This window comes from Cornus florida, unplaced genomic scaffold (genome assembly GCF_030987335.1).
Source record: "Cornus florida cultivar Cherokee Brave unplaced genomic scaffold, ASM3098733v1 CherokeeBrave_3.0.0_Hap2_Chr02, whole genome shotgun sequence".
Taxonomy (NCBI): Eukaryota; Viridiplantae; Streptophyta; class Magnoliopsida; order Cornales; family Cornaceae; genus Cornus; species Cornus florida.
In genome coordinates this window covers 16,047,350-16,063,965 of record NW_026775572.1, presented here as the reverse complement: position 1 = coordinate 16,063,965, position 16,616 = coordinate 16,047,350, and the positions used below count along the sequence as shown (strand labels likewise).

The 16,616-nt window shown below is 34.6% G+C and overlaps 3 protein-coding genes across 5 annotated transcripts; 2 read left to right on the top strand and 1 right to left on the bottom strand.

Annotated features, from left to right (window-relative positions):
* The first annotated feature begins 1,318 nt into the window (after window positions 1-1,318).
* Window positions 1,319-2,726, top strand: LOC132293870 (uncharacterized). Its single transcript, XM_059791518.1, has one exon. It carries the CDS (start codon window positions 1,459-1,461, stop codon window positions 2,413-2,415), a length of 957 nt encoding a protein of 318 aa, XP_059647501.1. The 5' UTR covers window positions 1,319-1,458; the 3' UTR covers window positions 2,416-2,726.
* Window positions 2,727-3,462: 736 nt separating this feature from the next.
* On the bottom strand, window positions 3,463-9,325 carry LOC132293869 (uncharacterized). Of its 3 annotated transcripts, XM_059791514.1 has the most exons (8): window positions 9,079-9,323; window positions 8,124-8,326; window positions 7,592-8,012; window positions 7,283-7,490; window positions 7,099-7,206; window positions 6,858-7,007; window positions 6,655-6,724; window positions 3,463-4,069 (listed from the first exon to the last, which is right to left on the bottom strand). In XM_059791514.1, the coding sequence occupies exons 1-8, from the start codon at window positions 9,306-9,308 to the stop codon at window positions 3,999-4,001; spliced, it is 1,461 nt and encodes a 486-aa protein (XP_059647497.1). In that variant the 5' UTR covers window positions 9,309-9,323; the 3' UTR covers window positions 3,463-3,998. The 3 variants fall into 3 exon arrangements, with proteins under 3 accessions (XP_059647497.1, XP_059647498.1, XP_059647499.1); XM_059791515.1 differs by lacking the exons at window positions 3,463-4,069; window positions 6,655-6,724 and having other exon boundaries at window positions 6,862-7,007; window positions 7,131-7,206; window positions 9,079-9,325; XM_059791516.1 differs by lacking the exons at window positions 3,463-4,069; window positions 6,655-6,724 and having other exon boundaries at window positions 6,862-7,007; window positions 7,140-7,206; window positions 9,079-9,325.
* A 4,616-nt stretch (window positions 9,326-13,941) lies between these two features.
* LOC132293866 (chaperone protein dnaJ 11, chloroplastic-like) lies at window positions 13,942-14,733 on the top strand. Its single transcript, XM_059791512.1, has one exon. It carries the CDS (start codon window positions 14,039-14,041, stop codon window positions 14,540-14,542), a length of 504 nt encoding a protein of 167 aa, XP_059647495.1. The 5' UTR covers window positions 13,942-14,038; the 3' UTR covers window positions 14,543-14,733.
* The last annotated feature ends 1,883 nt before the right edge of the window (window positions 14,734-16,616 follow it).

Here is a 16,616-nt window from a genome sequence, read left to right as displayed (position 1 = left end):
TCTGCTGGAAATTTATGGTTTCTAATAGTGTGTTTCATATGCTTCATATTAATAGTTCATATATCCGACCAGCAGTTCCATTTTGGGTTTTAGCCGGTTTGTTTCAGCTTACTATTCTTTTAGTTCTACACACTGTTTTGCAGATGGAATGGTAAGCTATCATCTTTGAGAATCATTGGGCCTTATTCTACAATAGTCGATCACATGGTAGGCTCCATTCCACTTTCATTACGCAGCTGTCCCAAAATCTTCTAGCATAAGATAGTGCTGAATGAGGATTTATTATCATGATGGACCTTTTGAAACCATATTATTAAAAATAGTTTTTTCATCTAACGATTTGATTATTTACCAGGTTGGGTAGAAAATATTGACTATGGAAGCTGTTATCATAAATTGAAAAGTCCTCTACAACTGCGGAAATGTTATACACTGAAGCATCATTGGTAAGTTTCTTGCAATTGAAAAAAGAAAAATGACACCGTAATCATGGCTTTAGTGACCACAACTTCTCATTCTCATTCATTGAATAATCTGAATGTCACGTAACGCGCTTTGTCTGGCGGATTAAGAGTTGTATGTGGGTAGCTATCAATTTAGAAAAGAATAATATTTTCTGAATGGAAAGGGTTGCAACCAAAAGGTGGTTCGAGTGATCTAATTGCCTTTGGATGCATTGAGGCGAGTCCCACCTGTTACCACTCTCCAAAAGAAATACTTTCTGGATGTTTAGCGATTGCTATGGTTTAATCAACTTAGCTCATCGTTTGATACAATTAGTCTATTTGATCTGGTAGGTCTTGACTTTTCAAAGCTGTAGTGGATGGAATATCCTTCAATTGTGAGCATGATTTGAGCTTTGACACGAGTGGTTGAACCACCATGAAAATGACATAATGGGTGTTGGCCACACGTTTTTTTTTTTTTCCCCAAGTGTTGGCCACACTTGAAGATGTGGATATAGAGTATTACAGGTAACAGGTAGGGTAGCATCATGTCTATGCTGCCATGTGGTAGCTGATTGGGGTCCTTACATATCTAAAATCATTTATAGGCTGGTGACTTTAGATTTTCTCATCACCAAAGACAGAAGGAGAAGATATGTTACCAAAACCGACAAATGCATTTTACTTTAAACAGCCAACCAAGTGGACCAACCGATGGCACCATCGATTATATCTCTCCACCAATAATTCAATCAAGCCGGCCCACATTCAAAAAGACAGATAGGAAGTTCTAATCCAAAATAAAATCTAAAGAAAAATAAAGAGGGATAGAAATTATCTTTTTGTCAATAATTGCATTCTAATCCCAGAGTAAAACTAATATTATAATGCATATATCAAGACCCAGTAACCTAATGTCTGTTTTGCACAGTTCAGTTAGGAGGAGAAGAGAAAAAAGAAGACCGAGCAAAGAAGAAGAGGTTCTTCTTCTTCTGGTTCTCTGAGTCTCATAATGGGTGCCCAGGTCTCCAAACAGGTAACGCGGCGAAAAGCGATCTCAACCGAGAAGAAAACTCTCTGTGATCTTCGCGAGAGCTGTGGTCATGAGTTCCCTTGTTGTGACTACCATCCTCCTGATAGGAAAAACTGGATGTCTGATCTCAACCCTGAGAAGATTCACATAAACAAGATTGTATGGCCTGGGACCCATGATTCTGCAACCAACAAGATTGGAATTCCATGCATTACTCGGCCTTTTGCACAATGCCAATCTTTGTCTATTTACGATCAGCTGGTAATAGGCACCCGCGTTCTTGATGTCCGAGTTCAGGAGAACCGCCGGGTCTGTCATGGAGTTCTGCTTACATATAGCATTGATGTTGTCATCAAAGACATCAAGAAGTTCTTGTCTGAGACCCAATCAGAGATCATAATACTCGAAATCCGTACCGAGTTCGGGCACGAGGATCCTCCTGATTTTGACAAGTACCTGGAGGAACAGCTTGGCGAGTTTCTGATCCACCAGGATGATCATGTCTTTGAGAAGACAATTGCAGAATTGTTGCCAAGGAGAGTCATTTGTGTATGGAAGCCAAGGAAGACTCCTCAGCCCAAGAAAGGAGGCTCCTTGTGGAGTGCTGGGTATCTGAAGGATAATTGGATTGACACGGACTTGCCCTCGACCAAGTTTGAGAGCAATATGAAGCATCTGAGCGAGCAGCCACCGGTTACCTCCAGGAAATTCTTTTACAGGGTTGAGAACACAGTTACCCCTCAAGCTGATAATCCAGTTTTATGTGTTAGACCGGTCACCGGGCGGATCCATGGATATGCTAGGACTTTCATAACTCAATGCTGCTCTCGTGGTTGTGCTGATCGGTTGCAGATATTCTCGACGGATTTTATAGATGGGGACTTTGTTGATGCCTGCGTTGGTCTTACACAGGGAAGGATTGAAGGAAAGTCCTAATCTATTTTATATGTCTGCTTCTTATTCTCCTATTATAGATATCCTCAATCTCGATCTGTATCATATTCTTTGTTATTGTTGAGAGTTCGATCTGTATCATATTCTTCGTTATTGTTGAGAGTTCTTAAAGTACTACTTGTGATTTGTTGATTTGTGTGCTATTGTTGTGCTTCAATTAGAATGTAATGTAGTGATGTATACAGAGTTGTCTTGTGTATAGAGAGTTGTCATTGTATATTTATCATGATTTGGAGTGTGAATAATGTTTGTGGGTATGTAATGGAGTTATATTTGCCATTTTGCATTTCTAATTTGTGAGTCTCCATGCCTTTCAAACTCAGAAAGAGCAAGAGCATGTGCTGAATGGAAGCTTGAAAAACACTATACCATCTTTAAATTGAGAAAACATGCTCTAAAGTTAGGGAGATTATGCCATCGCTGTTTCTTCATCTATAAATAATTTGAAAAATGGTGAGAACTGGAATTTTTTTTCAGAAAACAGTGTTCTCTTGTATTTTTTTTTTTTTAAATTTTTTTAAGCAAAAACGTCTAAACAAACAAATTATTAAACTGCTTCACTCTCTCTTCACCTTTTTGGCCTTTTCTACCTGCTTTACTCTCTCTCCCTTTTGGCCTTTTCCATTCTCTTTCTATTAGTCCCAATATATCTCCCAAATGAAAATTTGGTGGGACAGTCTGTTCCATAATTTTCCAGAAAGGCCAGTTACCTATACTGTTTCCTGTATTATCTCAGTCTATAACATTGTCATCTAAAAACCTGTCATGAAGATAGAATTTTTATGCACAAGTTCAAACGCATAAACGCTGCTAAACGAAATAACTAGCGTTGCTGGTAGTGAAATCATAGGCTAGGAGGATCAAATCCTGCTTTCACTATAAAGTTCCGTCTATGAACAAGAGGAGATCAATAAAATTGTACACCCCGAAAAGAACAATAGAAAAATTCACAATCACCCACTAGTTCCCTAGAAGTTACATCTGAAAACTGGAAGACTTTCTAAAACCAATGCAGTTTGAAGCGGAGAAAATATAAAATCATGGTGTATTAACCAAAAATTGCATATGATCATACAACAGAAACAAGTATAGTTGCTCGTAGAAAACAATTACCAGGTGCACATAAAAAATTCCCTTCATCCTAACAAATCGAGAAATTCAGAAGTTCTATTTGAGTAACTTCCTTCCTCAGCCCATACACCAGCAATAAATGACAAGGAAGTTTTGAGCATTACATTTCTCTTGCCATAACCTTTACAAGCATATCCCTTACTTTAGAAGCATTCAACAACTGCACACTTGGTGAGAGAAACCGATCAAACTTAAGATCAGGCCCGAAAAGGAAGAAATCAAGTAGACAACCAAAAAGTATTTTAATAAGAGTTTTCTATAAGAAGGGCAAAGCCAGTGCACGAGCCTCGTGCCAAATGATGCATGATATACAGTTTTTGCTCTAATACCACAAGTTGCAATCTAACATCTTCCGCTGCTGTTTCTGTGCCTGGTTTATAACTAGGTGTTAATGAATATTTTATATCTTCCTGGGTTTGAGGAGGAACAACCTATCAATGCTTTCTCTGACAGAATTTATTTTTCAAAAATTCCTCTAATTGTTGGAAAATCGGTGAAAATGCCCCTGCAAAGAAAATTTATTGTAATTATACAAAAATATCAAAAGAAATTCAAGATTATGCAAGAACTTCAGAATGGTGTCTAGGTACTGTAATTAATTCGACAATCATCTGATAAAGAGTAAACATAAAGAGTGTTATTCACTTCAGAACCACAATTTCACATGCTTTTTAATGTCCGTGCCTTACTAAATATTAACTACAGATCAGTCAAATTTTAACATAAATGGTTTGTTAAGACTTCTTTTAACTGAAGGATGCTTCACTAGCAAAAAGACAAACTTGCCCTGCCCATGCTCTGGGACCGATCCCTAATTCATGCCAAAATAAAGAGAAGAATCTGTAATTCCGTTTCATTTTTCTGATTGTCTTTTCAGACATCATCTGCTATACTCGTATGTGAATGATACAGCCAAGAGCTACTGCAATGAGAATAGACTATTATGTTTGCCCAGGGAATATGCTCAACTCCAACCCAATACACATTCAAACCTTAGAACTCGAGTGGCACTCGAGTTAGCCTTAAGTTGGGTCACTAGTATGCTTAAAAAATTATAAAAACTGAATGTAAAATATTAACAAAGTTAAAAACAAATTATCAAGAAATTAATTCTCCAAAGCATTAATGTACATTAAATCAAGATTTAAAGGGAAAAGAAACTGGGGAAAAAAATATTGATCATAATTATAAATATGTTTAATATATTTAAATTTATAAATATATAAAAAGTTAGAAAATTGAGTCCAGGTTACCAACACCTCAAGCCTGAGCCCAAGCCCAAGCCCAAGCCCAATCCCAATCCCAATCCCAATCCCAATCCCAATCAGAAAAATGGATGTCTAAACCCACGAAAAATCAGATTGAGCTTTGAGTTGGGTTTGGGTTTGCCCATCCAAGTTGCACCCCTACAAAGTATTGATCAAAATAACAAACAATTGTTTTCCTATGTACAAATAACAATAATAATAATTTAGATCAAGCTCTCATAGTAAGCCAACAAAAAAATTGAGGATGAAAAGCTACTTCAGAAAATGGAGGTTTTCCAAATCAAAAAATTAAAGATCAAATAAAAACCCAGAAATTAAGGCCCTGTTTGGTAACGATGCCATTTTCAAAAATGAAAAACGGAAGCAAAAACTTATTTGGTAACAATGTTTTGCTTTAGGCATTCTTAAAAAAAAAAAAAAAAAAAAAAAAACCTAAACACTGCTACCAAAAGCAGCCACTTTCTTTACAATTTTGAAAGCATTTAAATGATGTTGTGGCTTTGTGTTGACTGTTTTGGGCACTGTAGTGGCTACAGTGACACCGCTACAGTGTCCACTTAAAAATTTTAATGGGCCTCTGTCTTAAACGACGGAGGCCGCACACATGAAGAGACAAAAACTACAGTAATATATATAGAGAGAGAGATAAAAAAAGTTCTCTCTTCTTCTGGTGGCGATGGTGGTGCTTCATCGGCAAATGCCCAAGGTGTTCTGCTTTAGACAGAAATCACAGCACAGCAAAATAAATAAATAAAACAGCAGTGTTACCAAACAGGCCCTAATTTGTTTTTAAAATAATTAGAGATCAGTCCATATACATAGGCAAATGGATCTCTTTCAAGTTCTTTTATCCATTTACTAGCAAACCCATATTTTCATTTAATAGGCAAATGGGCTTGATCTCTATTTAATTTCTATAACAGAAAGTGATGTCAAAACATAAGCCAAGCTCTAGGACTTGAGTAACAAAAAAGAAAAAAGGAAAAAGAAATCCAAATGAACAAAAAGAGTACATATTAATAAACTTGTAAAATGACAGGAGGCCACAATTCCCAAACACACAAATTTATCATCTTGAATGAATCACATATAAAGGGAAATTGCAAAGGGAATTTACGGTATTTACCCATAGAGTTAGAGCAGAGAGGATGGATTTCAGAAGTTTTACTGAAATATCTGATGGCTTGGCTCCAAAAAATAGTACTTCTAATAACCAATGAGAAATTGCATAATCGAAGAAACATTTTCTATAGCACACAAAAAACGCCACCCATGCATTCCCAAATTTTAAAAATAAAAAATGAAATGATGGACAGAAAAGAGGTGGTTGTTTGGGGGTGGGTTGGACATACCGGTTAAGATGTGAAGGTTTCAATAGCAAAATTTTAAATATTTAGAACCAGAAAAAAAAAAAAAAAAAAAAGGACATGAATCCAACTGAACCCAACACAACTATTTGGCCAAGTTCAGCGAGGTTTTCCATTTTTCCTGGAAAAACCAAGACAAAAATAAAATAAAATAAAATACAGAACTTAGTATACTTAGTATCATATATTTTCCTCAAAACTTCCCCCATCAACCAAATATAAGGTACAAAACAAAAAGCGAGGGAGACATCTCCCCTTCCTTAGGGATGCCTCATCCGTCCCTCCCCATCCCCCTCCCCCTTCCCCATCCATTTTTCCATCCCCCAACCAAACAGAGCATTAGAGTCAACAACAATAGCAGGTCACGGAACACTGCTATAACAGCTTTATAACTATTATGCCACAGAAAGCATAATATATATATATATAGAAACAAAGGATAAGTGGATGAGAACCTGCAACTGCCCTTTCTTTGAGGCACAATGATCCTCTAACCAAAAGTGTACCAGGCATTTGCTGAAAGACCTATAAAGAAGAAGAAACAAGTACACAATTATAAAAAGAACAGACATACATTTAAGTAAAAGAACGCTCAGATATAATATCTAACGACACAAGACATTACATACAAGCAAGCCAATCATTGAGGAAAAATTACCGAAATGCGGAAGCAAAGGTCATTGGTTGGAGTTTGTGGACAATTTGAACCACCGGATGTTTTCGATTCAGATTGACAACTTGCAGCTTCATCAGTATTTTGAACCAAGTTCTTCAGGATAGCATCACACTGATTATTTGATGCAGTAACCTATTGACATGAGATTGTGCTACACATAAGCACATAGTAATATTGCATTCGCAAAAGATCAAAACTTCATATCAAAAGTGATATAGATTACATCAACTGTAAATAAGGAGGCATTTAGTTTACAGGAGGCACCACTAGTACAGAAAAAAGACTCCACTGATTGCAACACCAGCATGGGACTGTATTGGCGATGAAGACCCTGAAAAGCCAGAGAAATTATAACAAAAATGATATATTTTGGTGATCGATGCAAACTAAGAAAAAGATATCCAAACCTCAAGCATGAAAGACAGGACATTCTTCTCAGCCACATGAGATGATATTATCCTCCTGGCGGGAGGCACAAAAGACCAAGCAAGTCCCCATCGACATGTTTGGCCTTGGACAAATTCAGTTGTCTTTACTACTGTCACTCCGACCTTCCAAAGTTTAGACACCAGAAGCTTCAGATTTGATTTCCTTCCAACCATCGAAGTGTACCACCTACAACATAAACAAATGATAATTCATATATGAACAATTTCACAGAAAAGTACCTCGAGGTATCAAAGATGAATTTAAATGGATCTAAAGGATGATAATACCGGAAAGATTGGTTCAATTGAACACTATCTTCAATAATATGACTGATAAAAGCCTGTTCTCCACCAAAACAAACCATCTCCTCAGGGGTTCCACCACAAGAAGTATTTGGATTCAATCCTGCTTCCTCCATTGTCTCAAAGAATGGCGGATTACACATACAGAAGTCAAATTTCTCACCGTCCTTGACAACACCAAGAAGTACTGGTGGTCCATTATAACTCATATTCACACCTGAAAGCAATTCAAGTGAAGATGAGGAGGAAGGCCCAGGGTCAGCATCAATACTACTTTCCCCGTTGACTGACTGGCAATCGTGTTTCTCCTCAGCATTTCCAACCTTTCTAATTTCAATCAGTTCAGATATGTGTGGATTATTTTTAACATTTCTCTCTGCCCACTCTAGTGCTACATTTGTCACATCTGCAACAAAGATTGAGAAAATTGAAATCTCATTACATTTTAATTTAGCATTTTAAGTTTTTTTGTGACCACAAAAATTTGAGAAATGAAAATTGAAGGCATTGCAACTACCTGAGCCAACAAAGCTCCAACCCAGAAGAGATGCACCAAGAAGTGGGTAAATGCAGTTGGCTCCAGTTCCAATATCAAAACCCCTCACAACACCACCAGCGCAAGTTTCTGCAATGAAATTGGATGATAAAAGATCTTCAATCCAATGAATGTAATTAGATCTGTTGGGCACTGTTGGGCAGAGCTGTCCATCAGGAATCCACCTACAATATTGAGTTCACTCTCTATAAACCACAGATCCAAAACTCATCATGATGCGAAACAGCAATTTCCAAGCTTGGAAACATTATGCAACACCCACCATCATAAAATCACAAATGAATTCCATAAACCCGGTTTTGGTTGCTTAGAAGAAGTATGGAAAAGAAAACGAATCTTCACCACCAAAATAAAAACATGAATGTTTTTAGGGAAGTTTTAACTATCGGTAGAATTAAAGCAACAAAGAAATGAAAGACATAAGTCACGCAATTCATGTATGAGTCAAACCAATGTTCAAAAGAGAACAAAAGACAGAGAATTAAATCAAGACTGTTCAATTCTATGAGCTGAATACACAATTAATCCCTAAACCTGAAACCTCAGTCAAGACAGAGCCCTAGTTCTAAGCATGCACTCATAATCGAAACTTTAAACACTATAAGTCTGCTTTCAGTTCCAGAGAAAGTGCAAGAAAATAAAAAGGACTGAATATTTGAATTTTCTTTCTGATCGAACAAACCAAAATCTCCATTTTCCTTTACTCAATTCAACTGCGTGCCTTTAAGATAATGCTTTATCCAAAAAATATCCATACAGCAGAGAAACACAAAACATGGGCCCATATTTGTTGCTAATTTGCTTTCTTTTCTTACATTTTCACGACACCAATTGGAAAATCAAGAACAAGAAACAAACCAACCCAAAAATCCTTACATATATATATATATATAGATTGTAAGAAATAGGTTGTTACCAATTGAGGCTATGATCATGGAGAAGTAAAACCCTAGTAAGCTCTCTGGTGGCATTGAAGTCGGTCCAATCGATTTTGGGACGACCATTGGAAGAGTAGAATACGAAAGGTTCGAAAGATGGGTAAAGAGAGGCCAAGAGTTTGAAGTCCGGCGGATTATTGGCGTACTTGTTTCGGGGGTGAATTGTTGCTCTCTCCTCCCCTCTCTTCCTCTTCTTCTTGCTCCCCATTCTTGATTCTGCAATTTCTTTAGCCAATCGGGCTTTATATAAAGCAATGCTCACTCGTAGATAGGTTATTCAGCCCAAATTTTTAGGTTGGGCCTGGTGATGGTTCCGGTCTAGGTTAATTGGGCCCAAATTCTTTTTAGGATGGGCCAGGTGTTGGTTCTGGTCCTGAATCTAAGACCAAGTCCTACTGGGCTAGGTGTTGATGTAACCTATTGATATCTCATGAAAAGACACAATAGTAAGGCCCTTTTAGTAAATATTTATGTTTACAATTTATTATTTATAAAAATAAATTTTGAAGAAAAACATGTTTATTAATATTGTTTTATTATCAATTATATAAATACTGCCAAGTGCCATTTTTTTTTTTTTTTGGTTGAAGAAAACAGAAAGCTAAGAAAACAAACATCATCCTCCATGACTTTATAACCAAGAGAGTCATACATTTTACTGAAGATCAGTGATTTCTTTATGAACACCTCATTTACTAGAACCTTGTTAGAGGGTTTAGGAGTCCAACAGAGAAATAATCATTTATGGTGCTCTAGCTAGCAAAATATTACTCGTCCTTAACCTTATCCATATTCAAGGGCCCTAACCTTGTCCATATTCAAGGTCAGTTGGGTAAAAATCTCTTATAACTAGAAAAAAAAAAAAAAAAAGGAATAATTGTTCATTTGTATTAAAGTTTTAGCAAATAATTACACTAAAGAAAGAAAATGTTTCCACGAGGCCAGATGATCTTTAAGTAAAGCAACATAGAGGTAAAGCAACTCGTTATCAATGTTAGGATTAATTCACAGTGTTCTCGTATATCAAACAATTAGAATATAATTTGAAGGTAAAAATAATAAAAATAATAATTTAAATCCCCTGAAAAAAGATTTTAATAATTTTGTAAAATTGCTACTGTTTTAAAAAAAAACGAACCACTATTATCAATATATTCATTCAAACTCCCATCAAGTTGCTCGAGAGGAACCAATCTTACATGTCAAGGTCATCAAAGAGAAGTGTGCGCCCAAAACGCATCACTTTCTTGGGCCATGTGATTATTGGTGCAAGACAAGTGACATTGCTTAGCTATTTATCGGTAGTTTTACCCTACTCCGCCCTTGTGTATTTCAATAAAAAAAATAACACATCAGTTTTAATAACAAAATCAGCAAAATAATAAAATAAAAATAAAAAGTCGGATTGACCCGTTTTAATTTGGTAAAACCTATTTCTCTTTTCTCTGTCTCTTTTATCAATTCCTAAACCCACGCCCTCCTCTCTCCACTATTCTTCTGTTTCACCCTTTCTCTTTTATTTATCTTTTCATCACTTCCCAAACCAATGCCCTAAATTTTAAAATTTTAGAGTAAATTTTGACTTTTAAAATTCATTGTTAGAATAAAGAAAGAAATTTGAGAATAATGAATTAAACAAAATTAACAAATTCTACTCTGTAATCCTAGAAGAAATAAAACTTTAAAACAAAAAGTGTTAAAAGTAAATATATAATAAACTCAGCAAACAATTTTAGGACAAAGCTTGTGCTTTATTCACTGAATCAGCAAGAATGACACTGAGTTTCCTCCCAAAATAATTCAAACGAATGTTTGCTCTTTAGTTCTAGTTAGTGGTTACTTCAAAACAAACCAACAAATAAATAAATAAATAAAAATAAAAAAATGGAAAGATTTTGTTTTTGTTTAATCCCAAAAATAAAATAAATTTTAGATGTTACCCGTTCCCACCAAACTAAATTTGGGGCAAGTGTTGATTTGTTAGACATGTGACAGGCCTTATTCCTCACTCATTATAAAAGATTAAAATTCTTTCTTAGGTGCAATCTGCCACGCCCAAAAGCCCAATCTACCCCCATAAATTAGGACTGTAATTCGGGCGGATTGGACGAGTTTGAGGTTTAACTTGAACCCAACCCACTATATGAAATGCTAAATTTAAACTCAAACCCAACCCTAACCCTATCCTCAACCCTAATTACTTAACTCAAGCCCAACCCATCCTTCTACTTTTAAATTAGGGCTTACAACTTGGGCTTAGATTTTGTGTTAAAACTTCAGGTTAATTCAGGTTACTCATATGGCTAATTTTCACACCGAAAATTTAATATGATTTTCAATTAGTTTTAGATTAAATTACTCTAAGATAAGAAAAAGTTCAAAGATTTTTGTAGATTTTTGATAAATTACAAACAAATTCTTAGAAAATTAAGTTTCCTTAATGTTAATATACAATAAGTTAAGATTTAATAAGGAAGTTGAAAAGAAAAAAAAAGGTAATCATAGTTTAAATATTATATATAATGTATTGTAAAGTAAAAATATATATGAAAATAATATTATAATTCGGGTTTGGGTTAGCTCGGGTTGTTTGCACTTAAACCCAAGCCCAACCCTAATTAAATTCGGATTGAGATTTTTTAACTCAAGCCCAACCTTAATTGTAAAAACAATTGCCTAAACTTACAAAAAATCGAGTTGGGTTCGGGTTTCCCAATCCAAGTTGCACCCCTACCATAAATTCGGATTGATTATATATAATGTATTGTAAAGTAAAAATATATATGAAAATAATATTATAATTCGGGTTTGGGTTAGCTCGGGTTGTTTGCACTTCAACCCAAGCCCAACCCTAATTAAATTCGGATTGAGATTTTTTAACTCAAGCCCAACCTTAATTGTAAAAACAATTGCCTAAACTTACAAAAAATCGAGTTGGGTTCGGGTTTCCCAATCCAAGTTGCACCCCTACCATAAATTCCTGCGGAGCAATAGATGGTAGGATTACATGGGACCTGCATAATGAATTTTGTTTTAAAGTTTTTTTTCTTCCAGGATTGCAAACTAGAATTTGTTAATTTTGTTTAATTCATTGTTCTCAAATTTCTTTCTTTATTCTAACAATGAATTTTAAAAGTCAAAATTTTTGAGGGGCTTGGGAAGCCATGAAAAGAGAAATAAAAGAGAAATGGTGAAAAAGAAGAAGAACAGTGGAAAGAGGAGCGCGTCGGTTTGGAAATCGATGAAAGAAAGAGAGAAGAGAAAGAGGTTTTACCCAATTAAAACGGGTCGATCAGACTTTCTTCTCTTTTTTTATTAATTTGCTGATTTTGTTATTAAAGTTGATGTATTATTTTTTTATTAAAACATATAAGAAGTGAATATGGTGTGATTATTTACCGGTGAGTAGTTAAGCATCGTCCCAGGACAAGTACAACTAAATATGGATAAGATAAGGCTTAACGTAGGACTCCTACTTTAGTGGCCCAACTTTCATATGGATAAGGTTAGGGCCCTAACAATAAAAGAATGAACTCCTAACTCAATGACCGAACTTGAACTGATTTTATAAGCCTGTTTGTCACATACATTATTTTTTCTTATCCTTCCTTTTACCCCCTCCTTCCATTTTTACCCCTCCTTCCCTTATCTATCCTATGATTTTCTTCTATTTTCCCTTCCCTTCCCTTCACTTATTTTATTGCCAAAATTTTCTCTAATTTTATTTCTTGATCTTTCTACAGACCAATGGAAGCAGGACCAAAATTTTGTCCTTCAACCATTTTGCTCAACTTTAGCTCTTTGCAGATGTTTCAATAATCTAGTGAATTTGTGTTTGCCTCTGACAAACTTTGGAGTGGCAGGTTTCGATTATCTGTATCTACTAATCTAACTTTTAACACTTATTGTCCTTTTTTTTTTTTTAAAAAAAAAAAAAAAAAACTCTTTGGACAAGATTCGAGATCTGATAGAAAACTTGACAAACCGTACTACTCTAATGGTATAATAGAAAATTGAAGAATCTAATCTATTTTCTTTGCTTTATCGACTAAAATTAGCCTTTGATCCTTCAACAGCATCACTTTATCAATTCATATGGCATCTTCATATAAATATTATACATAACTGTCCCGATCTATTTTCTCCCACCTTGATATAACCACTTGATCACATTGCCCCTTTTTATTTTCTTCAGGTGAAACTCTAAGCAATTGGACTACCCCACCACTTCTATAAATCTCATCATAGTGTCACAAAACAAATGACCAGAGAGGGTTACTTTTATCTTTTAGGAAAAATGTTGCAAGGAAGAGCAAGAAAAATTCTTGGTTGTTTTTATGAAAACCAAAAGATTCGTTTACTTATCACTATCATGTAAACAGGACAATATTGTCAACGTTCCCCGATTACCATTTACCCTAAACCCTAAAAATAAAAATAAAATTAGAAAATAGTTTTATTACAAAAAGAGGTTAATTTAGTAATTTGCAGTGAATGACAAAGGGAAGCAGTTAAATGGCCTGTGCAGATCTCTTCATAGACTCTGTCGTTTGATTTAAAATCTGATGTGTTTCTGACTCACCACTCCATTTCAATCTTAAAAAAGGTTACTGTAACCTCAGATTTGGAACAAGTTTTGTCTAGACATAATATAACCAACAGTCAGATAAGATCCAAAATTAACGGTCAGAACTACCTTTGTCCAAATATAGGATACCTAACAGTCATAGATTCCCAAATTGATGGATTGAGAAGAGGTGGGACCTAAACAAGATGAATATCATCAAGTAAGCCTATCCATATGAACAGGTTGCTGACTCAGTATTCTGTACAAATTGGATAAGCATTTCCAAACATCATCAATCCACAATTCATATACATATATATATCACCTCCTCTGCCACGTTAGACATCATCTCACACTCTCAATCTCCACATATGAATTCAATGTTTGTGTCCTCCTCAAATTCATTATTTGTATCATCACTTCCTCTAGGGGGTACTAAAATAAGCCTGGACCGACGGTCTTCAAATCCGTCTAGTGTCAGATTCCGCCCAGTGAAAATTGTAGCTGCAACTGCTACCACCTCTGTTTGTTTTGATATGGCTTCATGTTCATCTTTGTATGATGTTTTGGGAATTCCGGTGAGTGCTTCCGGTCACGAGATCAAGGCGGCCTACCGGAGACTGGCACGAACGTGCCATCCAGACGTTGCGAGCATGAATCAGAAAGAATGGTCGGCCAATGAATTTATGAAGATTCATGCTGCTTATTCCACCCTGTCGGACCCTGAGAAAAGGGCTCATTATGACCGGGATCTGTTTAGGGTGGGACGGGGGTTAGGCTCGTTTTCAGCCATGCCGGCGGCTTCATGGAAGTCGTCGGAGTCGGCATATTCAGGCTTCACGCGCCGGAATTGGGAGACTGACCAATGTTGGTAGCAGAGAATTAAGACATTGTACTAACCATGTTTTGGTTTTGTTTTATGTAGCATATATTTTTTACACTTTTTACAAAATTAGAAGTTTTGAATGTAATAATTATTCGGTTGCAGGTGCCTGATTTTGGTACTACATTGTATTTCTTTTAAATTTGAGGACATTCATATATTGCGTTTTGACATTATCAACAATCATAACTTCACATATCTTGAATGTTCCATGTCTTATATTCTTATTATAAAAAATAAAAAAAAAGCAATAATGATTTGATAGTCAAACTTCAAATCGCATATCCAATCACTGAGATCAAATGTGAGTTTAGGGAGTTTAGGACCACAAAAAATATATAAAACAAAACCGACGCATGTTTAGTACTATATCTTAGTTCTTTGCTACCAACATTGGTCGGTCCATAATCTTTCGAAACAAAAAAAAAAAAAAAAAAAAAAAAAAACATTGGTCTGTCCATAGTACTAAACATGTTTTGGTTTTATTTTATATATATTTTTTACACTTTGTACAAAATTAGAAGTTTCAAATGTAACAATTATTAGGTTGCATGTGTCCGGTGTTGATATTACATAATATTTCTTTTAAATTTGATATTCATATATATCATGTGTGTCTCGTGTTTAATACTAGTAAGTTCACCAATCTTGAATAGTCAATATCTTATATTTTTACTATAAAAAAAAATAATGATTTGATAGTCAAACTTTGAATATCTAAACACAAAAAATGCGGGCGTCATTATATTTTGAATAACTGATATTATTTATTTTCACCATCCAAAAACGAATAATAATTTGATTGTTCAAACTCCGAATGTCTAATAGTGAGACAAAGTTAGTGGCAGTTGGAGTTCAACAAACGGCTCATCCAAAAATCCACTTGAAAGAAGAAAAAAAACAAAGAAAGGAAATTGATAGTTGTGCCTAGCGTGGCTCCTCAGAATGTACAGCTCACAAGGGAACATTTTGATAGCTATCTTAACTTCCACTTGTGGCTTTGGTTTTTAAATACATTATTTTTTTATTTAAAAATTAAATGACCATATATTCAACCTTATCTTAAAAAATAAAAAATAAAAACTTTATCTGCCTTCGTAAACATTTGGGTCCATCAGGTAATAAAAATTGTCTTTTGTTAACTATGCGACGAGCAGTTGTGATTGTTGCAATATTGTACAATGACAATCCACAGTATATTTCGTCCATAACTAAATAGAACTTTTGTACCTTTTTCATTACCAAAAAAAAAAAAAAGAAAAAAAAAAAAAATGAAGAGGCTTTTGTACTTTTACAATTTATATTGCGTTAGATCTGCATATAATCTACCTTATAACATGTTAGAGCTTCTAAAATAGTCAGTTTAGGTACCAATGTTTATTAATATCCGCTTATTCAAGAACGTGGTGGATTTATAAACTTTTATTTACTGAAGGTAAACACAGTATTATGAAAATAAAAGATAAGCGTAGAAACCACCATTTTTACTCTTTATTTAAAAAAGTGTGTAAAAAATATCACTAATCTTTTTACATTGTGTAAAAATACTCCTTAATCAGAAATCTGACATAAATTAGTACTGTAATATCCGTTTTGTCCTTTTACTCTTCCGAAAATTTTCAAGGGGGTATATATGCTATTAATCTCGTAATATAGAAGTGTTATGTGTACATTACTTTTTATATATATATATATATATATATATATATATATATATATATATATATATTAAAAAAAAAACTTTTTTCCTTACATATATCAGCTAAATTTTTTTTTTTTGAAACTTTGAGAATTTGTATAACAAAGATTTGCATTTTTTTTTTATATTTCAGTTTATTGTCTTCTACTAAATGTTTTTTTTTTTTTTTTTTTTTCGTACCAATACTGTTAAAAAAAAAATAAAAAAAAGAAAAAAAAATCCCAATATTAGTGTGCACTGGTTTTCGGAGTTTGTAACAGATCTATTTTCTTTAGTTTGCACTTTATTTTCATTTTTTATCTTTACTTTTCTTTTATACTTTTATTTTTATTTTTATTTTTATTTTTATCTTTACTTGTCCATTGCC